Source organism: Trichechus manatus, unplaced genomic scaffold, assembly GCF_000243295.1.
Source record: "Trichechus manatus latirostris isolate Lorelei unplaced genomic scaffold, TriManLat1.0 scaffold00462, whole genome shotgun sequence".
NCBI lineage: Eukaryota > Metazoa > Chordata > Mammalia > Sirenia > Trichechidae > Trichechus > Trichechus manatus.
In genome coordinates this window covers 86,889-111,411 of record NW_004444398.1, presented here as the reverse complement: position 1 = coordinate 111,411, position 24,523 = coordinate 86,889, and the positions used below count along the sequence as shown (strand labels likewise).

Below are 24,523 nucleotides of genomic sequence, written 5' to 3'. Positions count from 1 at the left end.
TAGGGGTCTACTGCTTGGGTTTACAGCAGGGCTTTGAACCAGTTTGTTTTGGTTCCACCTCCTGCAAATTAAGAATCACCTGGGGATCTTTTAAAATGTAGATTCTGATTCAGTATATCTGGGGTGGAAATTCAAATTCTCAGCAGGTGGTCGAACCGGAATGAACTGGTTCAAACCTTGGTTTACAGGTTCTCTTATAAAACAGGCTCTGCCAACTCTCCAGTTGCTCATCCACTTGTACTGGAGCTCAGCTCTTTTGCCTTCTTTCCTTTCTTCTTTCTTTGTTAGACATATCTTTCAGTCACCCCCCTATTCCAATTATCACCTAGGAGTGATGAGATTGGCCGTCCTCCTAGTCTTACATAGCACACAAATAAGGGAAGCCAGAAAACTATACTCGATATGATCATGTAAAACAAAACTCACAGCCATCAAGTCAATTCCAACTCACAGCGGCCCTACAGGACAGAGTAGAACTGCCCCATAGGATTTCCAAGGCTGTAAATCTTTATGGAAGCCGACTGCCATATCTTTCTGCCGTAGAGTGGCTGGTGGGTTTGAACCACTGAACTTTTAGTTAGCAGCTGAGCGCTTTGTGCCACCAGAGCTCATTATACTCAATATGATCGTGTACACATGGGAAAATACTGGAATGAAATACAAAAATAGGGAACATTAACTACCAAAAAAAAAAAACAACCCATTGCCATCGAGTCAATTCGCACTCATAGCAACCCTATAGGACAGGGGAGAACTGCCCCACAGGGTTTATGAGGACTGCCACATCTTTCTCCCACGGAGCAGCTGGTGGATTCAAACTGCTGACCCTTCAGTCAGCAGCTGAGCACTTAACCACCAGGCCACCTTAACTTAACAATCAGGAAGTGTTTATGTATTTGCTTACTGGTGTATTGTCATTGTCCTCCACTAGAGGGCATGGGGTGTCCTCCATGAGATCAGAAACCACCTCTGTACCTAAAAATGCCTTCAACAGGGTCTGGCACACACATACAAAGTATTCGATAAAATTTTGTTGAATCAATTTGTTATTTCAGGATGGACTGACTCCAATTTTTTTTCTCTAAACACACTTAAATTTTACAGCTGCTCAATGATCAATGTGAATTACAATTATAATTAGAAAAAAAAAATGATAGCACTAATTGGTTAGCATGGCTAAGAGCCATAATAGTGCTCCTTTCTAAAAATCACAAAGATTTTAAAGAGCCATCTAATCACTCACTTACTACCAGCCTGGGAGATAACTAAAGTCATCTTTATCCTGTCTGTTGCCTAAAGAGAGATCACAGCAAGGTTAGGAACGCGCTGATAATGGCAGGAAGAGTCTCTGACTTCCCCTTCACTCTCATGTATATTGCTGAGGACTTTGATACTACAGTCACCAACCTAATCACAATACTTTCAATTACAGAAGTACTAGACAGCACGTAAAAAAGTTCAAGAAAATGTCAATGCTCATGAAAAATATGTGACCATAATCCCAGGACAAGGTTAAGTAAATTTATAATGAAAGATGGTTGTTAAAAATATAGTACACACAAACCTCACACCCAGCCACTGCTGATCCATCATAAGGTGAACTTTGTCAATTCTGACATTTTTGGCATAGTGCAGTCGTTTTGGCAAATCAGGAGACAAATATGGTTTGAAATGCTGGTCAGGTTTTCGGCACTGAAAAACAAGTAATTATTTCTTAAAAATATGCAAACCAATTCACCAATTTCATCTTCTAAAACTATTGCTGTTGTGTGTGGCCGAGTCACTTCTGAATCATAGCAAGCCTATGGGACAGAGTAGAACTGTCCCATAGGGTTTCCAAGGCTATAATCTTTATGGAAGTGGACTGCCACATCTTATTCCTTCGGAGTGGCTGGTGGTTTCAAACCTCGGACCTTTCGGTTAACAGCAGAGCACTTAACCACTGCGCCCCCAGAACTCCTAACACTATTTATTAAACCCTTTTTAGAAATAAGGGAGTTTAATCCAGCTGATAAAATAGGAATATTAAATGTATTATCAATATGGTCACATACCCTAATTACAGTATATAGTTACAACAATTTTTACAAATAAATTCTGATTTAAATTATGATTTGATGTTTGATATTTTAAGTTCTACTGTTATGTATATATTTTAAACCACTATAAATCTTCCCTCCTTCTTTGACACAGACTATGTATAAGTAATAAGTCTAGACTTGGAGTGGCATTACAACTCTTGAGTCTAAATTATATATGAAAGTATATAACATAATAGTAGATATGGGTAAACATTTTTAAAAATCAGTTTAATTAAGCCAAGAATTCCTTCCCAATTGACTCAATTTATCCTTTAAGTCACCTACATTTGCTTAATTTTCAAATCAAGTCAAGAGCTTTTGAAACCTAATAGTTTCCTTTTTGTGAAAAAATCATGGATTCCACACAAATTGGGGTGAAATATTATTTCTTTAAAAATTACTGCTGTAACTAGATGGTGTATTTTTAAAATTATGTAAAAATGCGAATCACACTGGTATCTAGTCACGTAAAAAAATGAGTAAATGAGAAATAGAACTACAAAGGAAATTTCTCTCCTCATGATCTTTTTGTGGAACAAGAGAAAAAGAAAAAAACATAAAGAACTATTTTCTCCCTCCTCACCTTTTTGAGGAAAAAGAAGAAAAATAAATATAAAGATAAGAATATGGGGAAGTAACTTTTTTCATTTCCCCATTTTTCTCATTTATCTTAAACCTCACTATCTCATAAATACTAACAAGTCTGTGTCACTAATATCTCATGTTCAATTTATATAAGAAAAAATAATTGAAACAATGAAATTGAATAAAACACAATTTAAAAGAAAATGAGAGAGCAAAGAGAGTTAGCTATAGAATGAAAAAGTAAAGAAAAAGTATTTATTGCACATATAATTTTGTCAGTTTTTTCCTCTGTATTTTGGTCTTCCTGTCTTTTTCAGGCTTCTTATTTTTCTGCTTTCTCATTTATCATTACTTCCTCCTTAAGCCAACACTTTTGCTAACTTCTAGACAGACATGAGATGGTACTGCTAAGTATGTACCTTCTCCCAAGATGAAAGGGACTAGAATGTGCCCCTAAGAATCACAGATAATTTGACTAGTTACACCTTCTGAGCCAGGGTGTAACCAGAGTAAATCTAGAGAAAATTGGTGGGACATTGCCAGTCTTTGAAGAAGTATGGGATTAACCCCTGCATTTCACAGTTTGGGATGAAGACACCGGAGTGGAGATAAAATCTTGGTCATTTTCTCTAAAAACAAAGTTTAGGCTGATGTTTCTCATGCAGCCAGAATGTTGTGAAATATCAGGGTGGCCAGTTCATGTTTGTCCAATACAAGCTCAGTACAGGCCCACAGAACAGCACTACTGGGAATACTGTACCACCACACAAAATATTTTCCCAGAAATAGTAGACTACTCCGCGAAATGGTGGTACATTTCTTTGGGCCTCTGTCGCACAGGTCCAGTCCATATCCGTGGTACCATATAATGGATTTCCAAATCCCAAGGTACTCAATCCTTTTGCACCACTGGGATTGTTAGAGATTCGTCCTTCCTCATCAACAGACTTCAGCTATTTGGAGCATGAAGAGATGGGACAAAAGGAAAACAGTATGTGGATTTAGAAAATCCACATATTGAAAATTCTAAACTACAATTTACAAATTCAGTAAGCATGAACACAGCATGCATACACTTCACTAGTAGGGTGGGATTGTTGATCATGTTTACTCTCAAGATCAGGGTATTGGAAGGTGTAGGGGAAAAAAGGAGTGATTAACACTGTAAAGGATTTCTGTTCTAATGGTCATTCGTGCTTCAAATGTGCAGTGGGTTCCACATTATATTAACCATTCTTTACCAAGTGTCTCCTTATCTTTCATCCTTCACATTCCATCCTTACGATTTTTACTATAATTATCTACCACCTTCACTTAATTTAGCTCTTTCCCAGCAATAATAAACTCATAAATTGTATGTAATAGACATATATTTGTGAATATACTTTAAATGCATAGCTATTAAAATAACCACATAAGAACATTTCAGGTCTCTCTAGCAGTAGTGAACCCGCTTTGAAAAATCTTGCTTTAATCTATCTGAACTTTGTCCTGGTCATTTACTTACAAACCAGAACATGGGAACCAATCAAAAGCAGTTGCAATTATACTTAGAGGTAAGAAGACGATTTTTCTGATCTGTACAAAAAGATCTATGAGAGTCCGTGATTCCCCATTTTCTGATATTAAGTCACAGAAAATGAAAAGCTAAGCTGCCTGAAGCTCATGAGAACAGCCTTTTTGAGTGGGACATCTGCTAGCTCGGTGAAAGCCAGGAATCAGTGCCATGGTTACCCTAAACTAACTTCCAGTAGTGGTGTTAATCCTAAAATGAAAACATCTCAGATGAAAGCAACTGATGATTCACATTTAAAATAATGTTGATGGACAGTTTAAAAAAATAAATTACCAGTAGCTTGGACTCAGAAATGTAGAATAAAGATTTCTATAATTTATAACCTGAAACCCAAATTGTTGAAGACCATCACACTGAATTAAATAAGTGTATTGAGGAGGCTGTATACTTACACTGAGGTTCTTAACAATTCCTTCAGAGTTAACTGTTTCAAAAGAAAATAAATAAATCACATTACAACTGATACAAAATATGTGAACAACTCAGTGAATTTGACACATACATTTATTAATGACTATGATCTGGTAAAATTAAACAAAAGATCATTTTAAGCAAAGAATGATTCAGGATTTAAGAACAGAGTGGAATACGCTTTAACTTAACAATATTGGATACTACCATAGACGTCGTAGATTATACCGAAACATGGTAACTTCTCATTTGCTTTTGTCCCAAGAGGTCAGAAGGGAGGCGTGAAACCCCTTAAATCCTCAGAAAATCAGGGTGCTATTGCTATTCACTTTCAGTTTCACCACACATTTCACATGGGAATCTTTATACTTACAGCTGTAGAAGTCTTGAGGTGTTTTACTGGACCTGATACGAGGTGCAGGCCCTTCATACATGTAGAAGTTTATTTCTGGAAAATAATCTGTCATATATTCCATCTGGTCACAGTAAGTCTGATCCATCCCTGAATCAAAAACAAACAAACATTATCTACTGAATGTACTGCATATTTTTACACTAATAATGCGTGCCTTCTACATTTGTTTGCCAACTGCTCCCTTCCCCCAGGAAGTATTTTTGTAAGCGCTACTATGACAATTTTTTTTACATGTTGCTGTAAAAAAATTAGCATAGTGCACTTACAAAAATACCTCGAGGGGGTGGGGAGGGAGAGGTTGGCAAACAAAAGTAGAAGGCATGCGTTATTTGCACAAAATATGGTACATAGGTAGGAACAATCTGTAGTCTTTGTTCATATCAAGTAGGAGACATTTTGTTACTACATCTCAAATCAAGTTTCACTGATAACCTATACAACTTATCCTACTTCTTAACTCTAAATGGCAGAACTTGAGAATAGTGGCAGTAGAGGAAACAGTCATATTTATGAGAGTATAGACATTTATTACAGACAGATCCTTTGTTCAATGAAGATTAATTAAATAATTTTGGGGAAGAAAATCCTCTGTAGGAGGTTAAGACTCAAAAATATCTGTCCCCTAAGGTTCCTACCTAATCTTTTAAGTTGCTGTTATCAATTTGATCTCATATAGATAGTGCTTAGAAAAGCATAATGCTCAAGGCAGACTACTTGTATCAATTTCTTATAACAAAACATAGATAATTATGTTTCCCTTTCATTTTAAAACACTAGGGCAAAGTGTTAGGGAATCATTTTAGAAGTAAAAAAAGAAAGAAATTATTACATCTCTCATTATCTTGATGTTGTAAAATACAAACAAACAAATGTCCTGCAGACATGCTGTTCCTGTTACTTGGCCTCTTTTCACCCTTTACACCCCATGCCGGTTTCCTTCACAGCTGTTAGAGCTTAGCATGAACGTCCTCCTTGAGAAGACAGTTCTGAATACTCTCTTTTGAAAAGGTCCGTGTCTGCTTTTTGTGCCTCTGAACATTCCATACCTTGTAGGGTGCTCACCATTTAGTAAGCACTTAAAAAATGCTTATTGAATGAATGCATGCTTTCAAACTGTGTGAAGGCATTCTGCACGAGGTTGGAGAAGATGTGGCAGCCCTTCTCCTACCTTTCACATCCAGGTTAAGTGAAATCAAGAGTTAACCTCAAGTAGAGAAGTATAGGGTGACAAAGGCTTTATAGATGAATGCTGTGATTACGCACAACTAAAAAACTTACACATGACATGGCAAAACTAGCCAACGTGGTAAACTGCAGCCAACAGATACGAATGAATCACCAGCTGAAAAGCACTTGCTAGGGCTGAATAACAACCCTACCATGTCCCTGGTAAGTGCTATTGACTCCATTTTTACGGAAATTAAAGTATATGGGTTGATTTTCAAAAAGAATGTTAGAATAGTTAAACTACAATTTTTATTTCAGCCCGGTTTTCATCACAGCATAACAACAAAACTCACTCTTCGCTTATTCAAGAGTTTCTAAGTCGGGAAGCACATACTTTAGAATATTACTATTTTTGAATGCTCCCTGAAGCGATAAAATACAATCAATGATAAAATATGATTTAAAAAAAAAAAGAAAAGCATACCATGGTCAGCCAAAAGGATAATATTGACACAGTTGTGTAAGTTCCGCTGTTTTAAACCTTCCATCAACATTCCGAAAGCCTGATCTACCAACTGCAAGGCTTGAACCACCTAGGATAAAAATTTGGAGTGAACATTGCTTTCATTAATTGTTTTAACTAGCCAAATCACTGAGTAAAAATTAAACACATTTCCTTCATTTAAATCACTGGTTTTTGAAATAGGACACTAGAATCCAGCATCCATGCCACCATATTTACCAGCACCAATTCTCTAAATTTCTGTAGAAAATTAAACCGTGTTCCCTATAGAGAAAGATACACTACTGGTCAATAAATATATGAAAAAAAAAACCAAAATGTTCAGCCTCAACAAACACTCTTCAACTGCAAATGTTTACATGATTATGCTGTATTTGGAAAGGGGAGTTTTCGGGGACGTCTATGGAAGTCTAAACTGTTAAACACTTTCTGAAGGATCATGGGACAATATGTAACCAGAGAGTTAAAAATGTGAATACCTTGTAACCTAATAATTCTACTTCTGGGCATTTGTCCTAAGTAAATAATTAGAGGACAAATAAATGGAGACTAACAAACAAGGATTGATATTCATCACATTACACAAGGAAAAAGTAATATGGCATATTCTACAGCCATTAACTAACATTTGTAAAGAACAGTGGCATGGGAAAATATTCACAAGACAATGTTACACATAATAATAAAAGAAAAAAGAAAACTGAACTGTAGACACACCCTTATATGATCCTGATTTTGTTTTTAAATACATCTAGCATATTCTTAGTAAACGCACATGCCCAGAAAACTATAAGGAAACTTATCAAAGTACTATTAACAGTGGTTGTCATTGAATAGCAAAATTGAAGTTCATTTTTATTTTATACTCTTCCATGTTTTTAAATTTTCCTATACTTTATTATCAATATAGTATATTGAACTGACTTTTCAGTGAATAAGAAAGTGTAATAGCAATGGATTGGGGAAATGTGCTTAATCTCTCATAGCACTATTATAACAATAATTTCTTTTTCTTTTTTGCTTTTGCATGCCATTTATTAATAAGAGCTTAAGTGTATTATCTCATGAAACGTTAACAGCAAATATGAGCAAAAATTAAAATAGAGAAGAAAAAACAGTTAGTACGTTTTAGATCATTTCAAAGCCATCCTGTAATACAGTCAAGAGTAGTATTGGAATACAAAAGAGAAAGAAGAGGGGCATTTCTGATAAAGGGCAAAGGCATGCTGCCCGGTAAACACATTTACTTAAAGCTTTACAATTGAGGACACTTGTGAAATGACTTTCTGTACAGTAAAAAACAAACCAACCAACCAACCAAACCCACTGCCATCGAGTCGATTCCGACTCATAGCCACCCTATAGGACACAGTAGAACTGCTCCGTAGGGTTTACGAGGCTGAAAATCTTGACTGAAGCAGACTGCCACATCTTTATTCCACAGAGTGGCTGGTAGCTTCGATTGCCCACCTTTCAGTTAGCAGTCAAACACTTTAACTACTGTGCCACCAAGACTCTGAAATAATAACAGACTATGTTAATGAAGAAACTAAATAATGAAGAAAATAATATTAAAGAGTTCACTTCAATGATAATGGGGGCCTGGAAGGGGAGTAAATTTGGTTTAGGCAATAACATATTAAGTCCAATGATAAGGAACTCATAAGTGGAACTGTGCATAGATAGTGGTCGTATTTACCCCGGTGGACTTGGGTTGAAACGGGTCACACTGCTTTGTTGAATTGACATGTGCAGTGAGCCTTGATGTTTTCACTATATGAAATAACAGTGACACATGTATTTAATAACTGTTTACCAAATGAATCAAAATATAGTTAATAAGGCAGATATCATTTTTTGACTTATAACTATTTTGATCTCATATATATATTAAATACATTTGTGCTCAATGAAAATTCAATAAGTTTTTGTGTGGGATAGGGTTAGACGATTTTATATTTGTTTAAAAACAAAAAACTTACATTAGCACTGACTGGTCCACCTTCATGTCCTGCTGAATCAGGCTCTTCCACATATAAGGTATAAAAATTGGGTCTAATTGAAAAGGAAAAAGACACTATCAATTTAGACTAAATCTATAGTTGGATTTGGGGATTTTGTAGATCTAGAACTTGCTGTCAGATTATGTAGATAGATCTAGAACCTTTTCTTTCTCACTGCCCTCCCTCTCTCATCCAGGCCAGGTAGTTCTACTTCGACCTAGGAGGTATAGGTCTCCTAACAGGAAGTAAATAATACCTTCCTGTTATTCCTTGTTATGAACATCTGCCTTGCTCTTGTGAAGACCTTCGTGTGCCCCAGTCCTTTACATTTCCTGGTTTCTGACTTTTTGCTGACTCTTTGTTCTGCCCTCTGGTATTCATACACACCCAGCTGTCTTTTCAAATGCCTGGTTTCTGTAGCATTGTTTTCCTGGTGCTCCCTTTTCAGGATGCTCTGACTCTACCAGCCTTGCTCTGAGCTCTGGCTCCTGGAGTCAGACCTCAGGAGCAAGTTTCAGACCCACTCTCAGTTCTGCCCTCGATCCGTATCAGGTTCTGTAATATTTGCCTCTGCTCTCTAATACCAGCTTTATCTCTGTCGTTCAATAGTGGCAACCACTTCTCTACAGCAAAAGTGCCCATAAAACAGGAATTCTAGGGTTTTCTTCTACAAAAGTTCATTTACACTAAGGAAACAATTTCATTTTATAACCATGCATATCCCACTATGCCACCATTTCTCTGACACTAGATATTACCTTTCAGTTTTGGGCAGATCCAGCCATTTTAATAATGTAAAGACCCTCTCTCCAAATGGAACATTCCTGAAAAAAGAGTAAAATAATTTAAAACAATCAGATTTTCAGATATTCATTTTGTGTTCATATATGGTCAAAATACTGAAAGGGATTCAGTATTATTCAAAGGAGTTCCTGTTTTCAGTACATTATGTACAAATTTACATGCAGCACTATAAATCAAATGTATATCAATTTCTTTCCTTCTCATCTTTCTCCTTCAATTTTGCCCCAACTAAAATAAAAGGCCCTGCACTATTTTCCATTTATTGGCTTATTTTTATCCATTTTATTCATTTAGGCATTAATGTATATACTGAGCACCTATTGTCAGTCACTCGTTCACTGAAAACAAAGTTTATTAGGGAGTAAAACAAAGACACCTGCCTTCCTAGAGATTATATTCTATTGGAGGAAGACAAGCAATAAACTTAGACCTAATAAATAATAGGGTGGGTTAAAAGATGATAAATGCAATATGAAAAAGAAAAACTAGAGCAGAGTAAGGGGCACTGAGAGACTGGGATGGAGTGGTATGGAATTTTAAATCTTAGTGTGGTCAGGGAAAAATACATTATTGAGAAGGTGATTTTTGAGCAAAAGCCTGAAGGAGGCAAGGGAGTTGGCTGTGTGGATATGTGGGGTAAGATCTCAGGCACAGGGAACAGCCAGGGCAAAAGTCCCGGGAGGAAGGAATCCTGGTGTGTAAGAGGCCTAGAGAAAGGAGGTCTGTATGGCTAAAGCAGAATGAGCATGCAGGGGGATGGTGGGAGAGGAGATCTGAGAGGTAGGACAGGATGGTGTGGGCCATACCACATAGGTCCTCATAGGTATTTACTCTGAGTGAAATAGGGAGCCATCAAGGTTTTTAGAGCAAAAAAAAGAGAGTCATAATTGGACTTGCTTTTTAAAAGAATCATTCTGGCTGGTGGATTCAGAATAGATTCTAAGGAGCAAGAATAGAGACAGGGAGACCTGTTAAGAAGTGATTGTAGCAATACACGTAAGAGATGATGATAGCGCAACCCAGAGTAGTAATGCTGGAGGTAATAAAAAAGTTCTCAGATTCTGCACATATTTTGAATTAGAGCCAAAACCATTTTCTGACAGACTGGATGAGGGATATGAGAGAAAACATAAGTGATGACTTCAAGAGTTTTGGCCCAAACCACTGAAAGAATAGAATTATCATCAAGATTAAGACAAAAACAACCACACAACTCCTAATTAGTCCTGTCTAGGTGGGATCATGCCTGAAAGAGCGTCACTTACTTGTCATATAACATATATTTGGAAGGAAAGGTGCCGTTTATAGCCACATCTGATCCTGGCCAAAAGTAGGTACCCGCTTTTAAACCTTGATACATTGCTGTCAGCCAGATCTGTAAGAGAAAATTTTTTAAGATGAGTAAAGTCAGTAGAAGAATGAGTTTGGGTAGAAATGGTGCAACTTATTAGAAACTGAACAATATTTACAGTTGCAAAATATATTTAACTTATTTAAGTTTATAAAATTTATTAGAATTATTTAAAACTTGTCTTTGTAACGGTTAAAATAAATTTCCGGGGATCCTTAAATATCAGAAAGGTAGTAAGGTAGTAAAAAATATCATTTTTTTTCAAATTGGTAAGATTGACAGTTCCACTTTCTTTTTTAATGAATTACAAAACAGAATGAGGAAAATTAAGATATTCTAACTAAGTAACTTCCAGGTTGCTATATTTACAAAACAACACCCAAGTTTCAGCATAAGGTAATTTCAGTGAGAAATTATGAATTTTCTAAAAATTCAAGTTGTAAATAGTGGTGAAACAAGTTACCACACTCAGCCCTTGAAACTAGATGGATAATGTAAAACTCAAAATAGAGATGGCAGATGCTCTGCTCCATAAAGAAGTTTGCTGTGACGTTGGGAAATGGAGGCTATTTGGGTTCTCTGTGTAGAATACTACTTACTGGTTGTCCATTCCACCAGGCTGGATCCTCTTTCTCCTTTGATGAAAGTGAAAACTTCATGTTGAGGTTTACATCATACATATTATTGTCAATGATGCCATGTGATTCTGGATATAAGCCCTAAAATGATATATATAAAAAAAGACATAAGATAAAATAATGTATAATAAAATATATCTTTAAATTAAAATATAAGATCTATAACTCCTATCTAGGAAAGTTGTCATATACCTTTCAATGTAAAACCCTTGGATTAGAACTGAAATACGAGTATATGTGATGTGTATATACGTATATAATATATGTAACATATACTACGTATATATAGTCACTATCTACCCTTCCATCCACCCACCCACCCATCGATCCAATCAGTCATTCAATCCAATCACACATATTCATTCAATAATCATTCTACACACTTTTAATTGAGTGCCTATTATATCCCATGCAGTTGTAACTATTTTCAGACAGATTTTAGGGTCATTGTTTCAGAACAATTATAGATGGCAACGGGTTTGGGTTTATATATGTATATATATTTGTGGTTGTTGGGTGCCGCATATCCACATATGTATATACATGTAAATGTATACGTATACATTTACATATAGCCAAAAACCAAACCCATTACCTTGGAGTCGATTCCGACTCATGGCAACCCTATAGGACACAGTAGAACTGTCCTATAGGGTTTCTAAGGAGCAGCTAATGGATTTGAACTGCTGACCTTTTGGTTAGAAGCCCAACACTTCTGCATACGTATATTTAAAGAAACCATTTCCATCGAGTAAATTCCATCATAGCAACACTATAGGACAGGGTAGAAATACCCCATAGGGTTTCCAGGATTGTAATCGTTATGAAAGCAGACTGCCACGTCTTTCTCCTACAGAGTGGCTGGTGGGTTCGAACCACCAACCTTTCAGTTAGCAGCCAAGTGTATAACCAATGAGCCACCAGAGCTCTTCATACATATATGGTAACTTAATAATACATATATAATTCCTTATTGGAGCCCTGTTGGCACAGTGGTTAAGAGCTTGGCTGCTATCCAAAAGGTCAGCAGTTCAAATCCACCAGCCCCTCCTTGGAAACCCTATGGGGCAGTTCTACTCTGTCCTATAGGGTCCCTGTGACACGGAACCGACTTGACGGCAACAGTTTTGGGTTTTTTTTTGGTAATCCCTTATTTGTTTATATATGTGTGTGTGAGGGTATACAATATATATTATAGATGTATATGTATGCATAAGGAGCCCTAGTGGTGCAGTGGTTAAGTGCTCAGCTGCGAACAGAAGGTTGGTGGTTCAAATTCATCAGCCGCTCTGTGGGAGAAAGATGTGACAGTCTACTTCCATAAAGATTGCAGCCTTGGAAATCCATGGGGCAGTTCTGCTCTGTCCTATAGGGTGCTATTAGTCAGAATCGACTTGACGACAACGGGTATATGTATGCATATATATGTGTGAGTGTGTGTGTATACACACACAGTTATGTAAGTGTTAAAATTTAAATAAGTTATAGTTACTGTTCCACAGTAATAAAACAGTAAAATGCAAAGTAGTAAAGACACAAACATCTTTTGACAATAAACGCTCAGGCAGAAGACTTCTTAAGATGTGTTCTAAATCTGTGAATCCTAAATGACTTATTTTTCCTTTGAGTTCATTTTAATCTTTCCAATGAAAAAAAGAAGCAGAATGGTAAAGAATGAATGGTGTTTGAAAATACCTACATCTTCTTATCCGCTGCGAATTCACTGTCCCATTTTGTTTATCTAAACTTGTAGCCAGTATGAATGCACTTATGAAACAAATGCATTTATTAAGTTAAATGTAATGAAAAGATTAAGAAAAAAAATAAATTTCCCACATTAAAGTGACTGTCCACATATATAGAGCCTACTATTTCCCAGCAGGCCTTCAAATAAATGAAGGCTAATCAAAGGACAGTGGGAGAATGCTATGTCTCAAAAAGACGCTATCTTGGTAGATCATCATGGTGAACTAGGCACTCATTCATAGTTAACAGCTCACAGCACTTGAGTAGCCTTATGCTGAGACACTCCTTCCCAACCTGGATCCAGTCATGAACTATGACCACAAAATCTTGTGAAATGTGTGGCATGAGGCTCGGCCAGTTCCTGCCTAAGCATGTCTGGTGTGGTCAGTTGCCTGTCAGTGGCCGGTCAGTCAGTCTTGCCACTTGACCAAGCACTTACCGTAGCAATGGTGTAATGATTTGGGAAGGTTTTGGTTGGATAGACACCTCGCATGTATTTTGCATGAATTCCACATATTTCTGCAACAATGAACAGTGAGAAATTAGCAAATTGCTTCTTCCTCAGAAGTTTTTTTGAATAACAAAAAATCTGAACGTGGAAATTTCCCAGAGAAATAAAAAACTAACTGAAGAGTGGATTGTTGATGGAAAGAGGTTGAAATGCTGACTCTGAAAGTTCACCATTCCAAGGAATGTCAGCTTTTAGGAGAGGAATGAGCTACCTCAGGGGTCCACAAACATTTTCTGTAAAGGGCCAAAGAGTACACATTTTCAGCTTTATGGGCCATATGATCTCTGTCACACCCATTCAACTTTGCCATTATAACCAAAAGCAGCCAGGCAATCGATAAATAAATGAGTGTAGCTGTGTTCTAATAAAACTTAATTTACGGACACTGAATTTGAATTTCATATAATTTTTACATGTCACAAAATATTATTCTTCATTTATTTTAAATATAAAAAAATTTCTGGTTAGTGGCAGGCTGTATGAAAACAGCTAATGTGCCAGATTGGGCCCACTGGCCAGTTGGCTGACCCCAGAGCTAAAGGTATCCTAAATTATATATTGCAGGCTTTGTTTGCTTTTGCTGTTCCCTTCTTCCAATGATGGTAATTACAATAAGAATTTCTATATAATATTTGCATCCCAGCAGATAGTTCTTATATGTAAACTATGCAATATAACAAAAGTATACACAACTGTCTAGGTAACTAAAAAGGAATTTGATTTATATAACTACATAGGCAAGTAGTAATTTTTTTCAAAAGAAGCTAACTTTACTGCTTATTACTTTCAGTACAGTTTCTGTTTCATTAGTAACGTTTCCTGTGATCTGCTTTTCACAAAGCACAGCATTAATTTTGCTTTCATTGTTCTGACTGTTTTCAATCTGTGCAATAACCCTGCTTAAAGAGGTCAGAACCACTGGAACACATTACTTCCTCTACAGCTGTGAAGTACAAGAAATTTTCTATACAGAAATCCTGATGGCAGTGGGTTTGGTTTGTGGGTTTTTAAGCTGCCAGTATTGTGAAAACATGACCCCTCCCTATTGAGAATGTCTTAAACAAGATACACCTCCTGACATTTACAGATTCAGGCTGCCATTTTGGATTACCTGCCTTTGAACCAGAGCTATTGGAGTACAGCCTTTAGAAAACAAAGCCTTCTTCTAGGTCTTATAATCTAAATTATGACTGAATAGAACATTATTGGAAAGACATACAATAAACTGATAACAGTATTTGCTTCTGCAGAGAAAAACTGGAAAGATTAGGAAAGAGGTTTTGCTTTTTTTACTATCTACACTTTAGGGTTGTTTGAAACTTTTTACCACGTGCATATTTTACTTTAAAAAAAGCATGTTTTTTTAAAAAGGAAATATTAACCAAATAAAAAATTTATAGTAACTATAAAACTATAGCAGGGGTGGAGGACTAAATGGATAAGTAGTTGAGCAGCTGAAAAACACACAGATCAAGACTATAATAGTATTTAGGAAATTCTTATGAGTGACATATTGAAATATTATTTAAGGTATTCCTACAAATTGAAAACAAGGCAACTGTTCAGCAATATTCACAGGCTCAAAATAGGCACTTATCTTTTTGTGTATAATTTAGTAGAATAGCCTTCTGGAAAGCCTGGACATGCAGTTGCCTGCACTCAAGCAAATCAAGAACATTCAGCTCTGCAAAGGCTCCAATTCTCCCAGTAATTGCAAGCATACACCTGAATCCTTGACACACAAAGAAGAAAAGATGGAAGAGGGCAAACAGCAAATGGCATCTGCTGTAGGGAATTCCAGGGTTCTACTGTTCAGTATTGCCAACCTTGCTAATTCTAACCTTCAAAAATCCACATGTCTTGCTTGCCTGGAAACTACCTTTCTTCTTGCTATTTCTAGTTTTCGTTTATCTGTTTCCTACCAAACTTTCCAGGAAGACGGACATCCTATTCAAGCCAAATCATTTCTATTTAACTTGACAGCTTCCTGATCTTGTTCTGGCCCTTCCTTGTCTGCTGCCACCCACATTGAGACAAGACAACATCCTAGCCTTCTCACTAGAGCGTGTCTCAGAGCCAAATCCTCGTCCACTTACCTGTCACTCAAATGACTCAGTAGTGTTAGTTCACACCGAGTGTCCGCAACCACTTTAGCCAAACCCAAGCAGCTTGATGGGACACTAGAGATGGGGCCCTAGACTTCCTTAATGGTGATGCCTTCTGTCTCATACCTCACCTCAAGGCAAAGTGAGGCCTAATCCTAACATTTTACCAGCCCTGGTTAGCTTGGCTGCTAACCAAAAGGTTGACAGTTTGCATCCACCAGCCGCTTCTTGGAAACCCTATGGGGCAGTTCTACTCTGTCCTATAGGGTCTCTATGAATCAGAATTGACTCAACGGTAGTGAGTTTGGTTTTTTTGGTATCTTAATTGGGACTCTTAAAACCAGATTGCCCCATTTTGCCTTACTCCACATATTTAGTGATATCTTTTCACATTGGAGGATTGAGATGCTGTCTGAATGACCGAAAAGTATTTTAAAGTTTAAAAAAAGAAAAGCACTCAATGATTCATTATTTCATGTTATCATATCCAACTCCCAATGGGATGAGCAAATCAATAATTCTCTTTCAAAAGGGATCCAGTCAAGCCTGCCTAGTTAAATTCCCTTTTTGGCACAAAAGAAATGCAGGTGCGGAAATAGAAACTGAGAGATGTTGATTAACTTCCCAGGCCAAGGTTATCTCAGCGGTAAGTGAGGAGTCCTGGATTTGGAGCCAATTCTGGCAGAGCCCAAAATTCTAAATCTCTTTGCTAAAGATTTGTCTCAGGGTGTGAAAGAGAAGCTGAAGAATTAGGGTACTTTGTGTTCTAGATGGAATATTTATCTTTCTAGAATCATGGAAATTTAGAGCTGAAATTAGCAGTAGAAATTATGAGACCCAGCCATCTTATTGTACAAATGAGGAAACTGAGGCCAAGAAAAGTCACCTGACTTACACAGTGTCGGCCTTTCTTTTTTTTTTTTTTTTTGTAATTTGAAGGAAAATAAGACCAGGAAGACAGTAAAGTTGTCATAAACTTTGAGAACCTTGTATATAGAAGAGGGCTTGGGAGAAAGAGAGAAGCTTCAGGGCAGTGAAGTGTGTGGGCCCTGGAGCCAGCCTTTTGATTCTAATCACACTCTGCCATCTTTTATCTCTGTGTCCTTGGGCTGTCGGCTTCTCTTTATTATTAACGTTATCAAATTGTACAGAGACCAAGTACCCTAATGTAGAAGTGCAACATCATGATGAAGATGATAATGGAAACAATAATTATAGTAATAACTTCAAATCATCCACTGTATACTACATGTACATTCTCACAGGATTATTATCATGACCATTTTACAGATGAAGAAACTGGAGCGCTAAAAAGTTAGGTAAACTTGCCCAAGGCCTCCCACCTAGTAAGTGGTGGAGTTAGGTGTCAGGCAGTTTGATTCTAGAAACAGAAGTAGATTCTGTAGCTCTCAATATTGGAGCTTTTGTATTTGATGGATCTGTCCAGTCTACCCACATTACCTCAGGATTCTGTCCTTGCTAGTCGTATCTATTTTGCTGAGACTTAGAAACCAGTTCTGACATATGCCACTTTTGAGCCAGTATATACGAACAGATTTCCATAGGACAGAAGTTATATTCAAATACAAACAAGTAAAAATAGACAAAGAGATGAACATGTTACTAAAAAAGGAGGAGGAGCCAACAAGTATGAAAACATACTCCCTAGCAAAAGGAGTGATAAGGCATCAGGGCTTTGAGAGGACCTGGGTTAAGACAATTCACTAAAGCTAAAGGTTGGAAAGAAAGGTCCATCACCCAGAGAATGACTAACTGGGTGTTGGTTTGTCATTTGCATGCTACTAATTGCAGAAGACTTACTCAGTTTATTAATATTAGGTATAAACATATGCTGTGTTTCTAAATACTCAGCTCCAAACCCATCCATGGAAAACAAGATAAGTGGTGGCAAGTCGAACCTGAAAATGGAAAACAAAAGTTGGTCCATTGGTTTGATTATAAAAAACAATAAATACACTTCTTGTGTACTACTTACAATTAGAAAAATGGTTAGAAAATATAATAAGAAAATAGTACTGGCAATGGTCTTTACAACATTAGTCACAATAATTAAACGGTGGAAACAACCCAAATGACCATGAATAACTCGAATGGGTAAACAATGTGCTTATATACATACAATGGAATATTATGCGGCCATAAAGAAAAATGAAGTTCTGATACATGCTTCAACATGGATGAACTTTGAAAACATTATGCTAACTGAAATAAGTCCATCACAAAAGGACAAATATTGTATGATCCCACTGATATGAAAAGTCCAGAATAGGCAAATGCATAGAGACAATAGTTTATTAGTTAACTATCCAGGGGCTAGGGGAAAGTGGGAATGGGGGTTATTGTTTAAGGGGTACTAAGTTTCTGCTTGGGGTGATGAAAAAGTTTTGGAAATAGATAGCAGTGATGGTAACACTACATAGTAATTATAGTTAATGTCACTGAATTTACACACTTGAAAATGGTTGAAATGGCAAATTTTGTTAAATATATTTTACTACAATTAAAATTTTTTAAAAACGAATGAGTTAGCCAGGGAGAGATGGTGCTATAATTCAAAATGTTTTCCTAGTTTCTTCTCTCCAACCATACCGTACTGATTTAAGTATGGGGAGACCCATGATTTTATATATCAGTTGCACCTTCTTAATGCAGCAGGTAGTAAAACTGTGCCCTAGAAAAAGAAAGGAAGGAAGGAAGGAACGGAGGGAGGGAGGGAGGATAAAGTAAGGAAAGAAGGAAGGAAGGTAGGAAGAAAGTAGTAGTGGGTTAAGTTTTCCTTTCCTTCTTTAAAAATTATTTCCGCTTAACAATTAGTACTTCTGGTGTGTAAAATAATCTCTAATTAAAATGCACAACATTAAAAAATAAGTGCTAATAAATTACCTGGCTCTTTCACCTTTGAGGTCAACCACCCTTCGAGTTCTAGAGTTTAAATGATTTTGATTGACTACATTTCTTTATTCTCATTTACTCCTTGGCATCAGCTCTCTATGACATCTAGGTATGCTGTGTATGAAATTGCTGTAGCCCTGAATGTTTATAAGGACAAGCTGTGTGCTCTTGAGGAAAAGGAAAGGCTTTGGCCTCAGATGACTTGAGTCTAATTCTCAGCTTCCTTCTTTATTAGTTACTTAACTCTAGTCACTCAACCTCTCAAAATTTTACTCATAATCTATTCACCTAGTATTTTGAAATTATTACAACATATCACAGTAGTATTACTTCTCCTCAAATATACTTAGTATTTTACAGTAGTAGGGAAATACCAAACCAAACTTATTGCTGTTGAGTCAATTCTGACTCATGGTAACCCCATGTGTTACAGAGCAGAACTGCTTCATAGGGGTTTCTTGTTTGTAATCTTAATGGAAGCAAATTGCCAGGGCTTTCTTCTGCAGTACCACTGGGTGGCTTCAAACCACCAACCTTTAGGTTAGCAGTCAAGCGCAAACCATCTGTGCCACCTAGGGACCTCACAGGAGCTAATTATTTTACAATAGAGATCAGTGGCATGAGCATTAACATCAGTGAGCAGAGCATTAACAAAGCACCAACAGAGATGAGATTCTATATTGAAGGCCTTTTACAGCCCTGGCTTTGGCAAAGGAACTGTACCAAATGAAGTCAAGTGCAGTGATTACCAAATTCAAGGCTCAAACTAAAAAATTATAAAAGTTTTAATTATTCCGTTCTACCATCTTTTGGATATAACTATGCTGTCAAATTTAGAAACTCTGTAGTTTACGAGATCTTTTAATATTCTAGAGTTTTACATATCAAAAGAATTAAGTTTTTTTACTTTTTATTGTAACACTCAGGATATTAATGTCAACCTCAGATGCATTACAATTTTTTTTTTAGACGAGTATTGAAGCTAAAATGATGAAAAGTAGCTTTTGGGCTATAGCGCTAGGGAATGTTTTTCTGTTGTTTTGTTGTTTGTTTTTTACTATCAACTTTTTTTCACTTTTTAATTTTTATTAATTTTATACTCGATGCACAGAAAAGTACACACTTCACAGATGTATAGTTGGATGAATTTTCACTAACTGAACTCCACTGGGTAGCCATCACCCAGATCAAGAAACAGAATACTTCCAGCACCAAGAAGTGTCTCCTGGTGCTTCCAGTCACTAAACCGCATCCCCACCCCCACCAAGGATAAACACTATCTTGACTTCTAACAGCACAGATTAGTTTTGCCTATTTTTGTGCTTATATTTATACACAAATGAAACCATACAGTATGCATTCTTTTGCGTCTGGCTTCTTTCATTTAACAGTATGTTTGGGAGATTTCATCCAAATTTTTGCATCAAGTTGTGCTTATTCTTGTAACTGTCTAGCATGATAGTGAATGAGTAAGCCACAATTTATTCCTTCTACTGTTGATGTGCATTTGGGTACTTTGCAGGTTAGAGGCATTATGAATAGCAGCTCTAAACACAGTAAATTTATTTTAAATTCCAAATAGGGTGCATGCAAATATATAAAGAAATCATTTTCAACTCTGTGCTCAAACAATTTCACATCTGGATTTTTTGCACAAAAACATAGCAATCTAAAAAATTTGGTTAGAACAAGTCATCAAAAATTCTGCCAAGCTATCCAATATGATTATAAAGAAAATTCTGAATGCTGATGCCAGCTAAAAATAAGAAAATATATTCAATCATTTTTCAGTGTGTTTGAGTAAATTTAGAAAAAATAACAGTGTGCCATCTAATTACACACTGTAAAAGTGTGAGGAGAGTCTAGAAAACAAGTCTATTGGGCTTCCTCAAAGCAGCATTTATTGTAATATTCCCCGAATAAGCATTTATTTATTCATTCATTTAGTAAGTATTTGAGTCTGGCATTGTGCTAGATGCTGAGAACAAAGTTATGGAGGAGTTAGAGCCCTTATGAGGAAGGAAATTGAGAAGTGAACTGGAGTTGTTCAGGACTAAATTTGAGTACAGGGTGCTATTCAAGTTCTCAGAAGAACGTAACAGGCTGTCCAGGGGATGTGACATGTGAATGGAGCCCTAAAGGACAAATAGAAATAATATTAAAGGAGAATTGGACTAATGTGTCAACCAAGGAAAACACCCTAAGCAAAAGCCCATGTGTTACATACAGGAATATTCACAAAACTCAAAACATTGGGTGAAGAGGTTAGACACAAGAGAACATATGGTATGATTCCATTTGTATGAGATTTCTAGAACAGGAATCCATGGTGATAGAAATCAAAACTGTGAGTGTCTATGGAGGTAGGTGGGAAGGACATGAAGTATCTTTTTAAGGTGGTATAAGTATACTATATCTTGATAGTAGTGTGGGTTACACAGGTGTGTGCGTTTTCTAAAGCTCAAACTGAACACTTAAGATATATGCACTTCAAAGTATGTGAACACTGCCTCAATCTAAAGAAAAACAGGGAAATTAGAAATGCTTTAATTGTAACTTGTTTAAAATTGATCAAAAAATTAAACTGGCCTAGTAGAGTTTGCCCATTGCCGTCAAGTCAATTTAGACTTGTACTGACACTGGCACAGTGGTTAAAGTGATATACTACTAACTGAAAGGTTGGTGGTTCAAAACCACCAGGAGCTCTGTGGGAGAAAGATGTGGCAGTGTGCTTCCACAGAGATTTACAGCCTTGGAAATCCTATGGGGTCACTATGAGTCGGAATTGACTCAACGGCAGTGGGCTTGTTTTTTTTTTTTTTTTTTTTTGTAGTACAGTTTGCATTGGAAAATCTTTTTTTTCCTAAAAAACTAATTAACATCGGCATAATTCTGATGAAAATGTTTATTTTCATAAATACCCCATCTAAATAACCTTGCAGCTTAAAGACAGGATCAAAACATCTATGAGCTCAAGAGTGTGATCCAAAGAACCTTGAAAATATTGTACTCTGTGAAATAAGTTAGTCACAAAAGACAAATATCGTATGATCCCACTTATAGGAAATATCGAGAATATGCAAATATATAGAGACCAAAGTTCATTAGAGGCTACCAGGGGGTGGAGGTAGAGGAGGTACCTAGGAAGAGTCATTTCTGAGAAGGCACCGAGTTTCTGTTAAGGGTAATGGAAAAATTTGGAAATGGATAATGATAATGGTTGCATAACATGAAGTTAATTAATGTCATTCAACTGAACATGTAAAAAATGTTGAAATGGCAAATATTTTGTTATACATATTTTTACCACAATAAAATTTTTTTAATCTAAATAGTGTGAAATTCAAATTTTCAGTACTTCTCTTTCCTAATGGCCTCCCTGCCCCTCCAAGCTAGCAACCCCAGTGCAATTCAAAAGCAAGATTATAAAACAGTGCTATCATGAACATCCTTGTAGCTAAAACACTTGTAATTATTTTCTTAAGATACATTCCTAAACGTGAAGTTTCCTGTTCAAAGGATAAGCACTTTCAAAGGAGAATGAAACATTTTGTCACAATTTTCTTGTGATAATCTAAATAAATTTATACTTCCCTAAGCACAACAGATGGCTGCTACTTCGTTCGAATCATAGTGTTTGATTTTTGTGGTATAAAAAATATTATCTTCTTTTCGTTTTTTTCTCTGATTGCTGATACAGGTGAACATTTTATTAATATTATTTTTATTACATACGATGAAGCTTATGTAAGGGCTCACTGTATGCCAAGAATTATTTCATTTTGTCATTAACAAAAAAATTTAAGGACAACCTGCAAGCCAGATACCGATATTATTGCCAACTTATAAATGAGACAGGTAGAGAGGATCAGATAACTTACCCAAGGCGTCCCATTGCCAGCTGGGGCAGAGCTAGGCTCTCAACCCACATTTGTCTGATTTAAGAGCCCACACTCCTTATTATACTACAATGACTAGCAAAATAGTAAAACAAAGAAACAAGCAAACAGAAATACTAGCTTGAATGTACAGCAAGAAGGCTTCGTTTACTGGAACGTCTCCAGCCACTAAAATTGTTACTGGTAAATATTATTAATAGTAAGCAGAATTATCATTGTATGTTACACTGTATGTATAAATACAGAGCCATGCGTGACTCTAAGCAGGGAGGGGGGTCAGGAGGCTTGAGGGGACGAATGACTCCAGTTGAGTAAATGGAACAATGGAAGACAATAGGAGATAGTTGGTGTGCAGTTTACCACCTCCCTCCCCCCCTCCATTTCTTCACCAATTTCCTTTCTGGTCTTATCTTGCATCATCAAGGACACCTACCGAATTGTCAACACCAAATCCTCCTAAAGCCAGGTATTCCTTTCCCTCTCTTCTACCTTCCCGTCATTCTCCTACTGCTTGGGCCAGAAGAATAAAGTAGCTCAAGGCCAGAGGGGCAACTGGAAGAAAGAGAAGATCCAAACGCCTCTGAGGTGATGTGGGGGCACCTTTCCAGGTATGGGCAAAGTCCAGAGAGCAGCCATTATAAACATGTGGAGGAGGAGCATGTGGCCGGACATGTTACCTCCCGTGCTCATCACCTAGGCCCATCTGACAAAGTCCTACTCCTTCATCCTTCAAAGTCTACCTTTCATTCTGAGAACTCGCAGGGACAAATTTCTTTTCCCCTCAGAAAGAATAAATTCAAGGCGCTCGGATATTAATAGAAAACAGTTGTGGTAGGATTAAGTTCTATCTAAACTCCAGTCCTGAACATAGGACCTTAGAAATGTTAGTATTTAATGCTTCAATCAATTTTTTAAGTCATTATTGTATGGCATGAATATAATAAATTAATATAAAAGTACTTTGCAAACAATTAAACAAATAAAGCCTGACTTAGAAGCTACAAGGAGCCTAACCCTTTGATGACTTTTCTGTTTTGAAATGTAAATAGATTTGAGAAGATTCCATCCTGCCTTTCAACCACATTCCCATGTGCCAACTGTTAGAGGAGGGTAAAAATCCCCATGTCGGTCTCACCCTTCTGGACACTGAGACTGGTCGGCTGCACTACATTCTTCTTTCATCCATTGTGTTTCTCCTGAAATGCATAAGATCAAAATCTTTAGACTGCTACACCACAGATAAGAAAAGAGAAGCAAGTGTTCAATGGATGTGATCTCCTCAAACCACTTAGTTCATGTGACTCCAGCAACAAAATGCTTTCAGAACACATTAAGTGCTATTGCACATGAACATTACATTACAGATAACATGGTATTAACTCCAGGAGTGACTTCAAAATAATACAAAATTGGAGGGGAAAAGAGTTTGGGAGAATGAAGGATACATGTTGTTTAAAGAAGAAAACTCAAAAACTTGGAAATAGAAAAAAGGATGACAAAACACTGAACTTCATTTTAATGTCATGCTGGGAATTGTCTAAAAGGCCCACCTATAGGTTATCTAATTACTTAGGTAATTGGACATTAACACTCTGAAGATCCTTCATCGGTCATTTAAAGATTCAGGACACAGTTGTTTCAACAGTAACAACATTGGTATAATGGACTACTATTTGGGCCAGATAACCTCTTTCATAGTGTTTTAACTTTAAGATTTGCCACCCAGTGTCTCAAACCGCAAGTATGTCTCTGCCATGGTCACTGGATTGAAAAAGATCTTGTCTTACCTACAAAT

General features: G+C 36.7%; 1 protein-coding gene across 1 annotated transcript in view; it reads right to left on the bottom strand.

Annotated features, from left to right (window-relative positions):
* LOC101347326 (ectonucleotide pyrophosphatase/phosphodiesterase family member 3-like) overlaps positions 1-24,523 on the bottom strand; it is an 81,916-nt gene that overhangs the window by 40,794 nt on the left and 16,599 nt on the right. The window contains exons 4-14 of the mRNA XM_023725838.1: positions 23,864-23,924; positions 17,738-17,835; positions 13,740-13,819; positions 11,516-11,635; positions 10,831-10,940; positions 9,520-9,585; positions 8,741-8,813; positions 6,720-6,828; positions 5,027-5,155; positions 4,635-4,666; positions 1,565-1,692 (exon numbers count right to left, since the gene is read on the bottom strand). Coding sequence (XP_023581606.1) covers positions 1,565-1,692; positions 4,635-4,666; positions 5,027-5,155; positions 6,720-6,828; positions 8,741-8,813; positions 9,520-9,585; positions 10,831-10,940; positions 11,516-11,635; positions 13,740-13,819; positions 17,738-17,835; positions 23,864-23,924 — 1,006 coding nt within the window. The remainder of the gene's footprint in view (positions 1-1,564; positions 1,693-4,634; positions 4,667-5,026; positions 5,156-6,719; positions 6,829-8,740; positions 8,814-9,519; positions 9,586-10,830; positions 10,941-11,515; positions 11,636-13,739; positions 13,820-17,737; positions 17,836-23,863; positions 23,925-24,523) is intronic.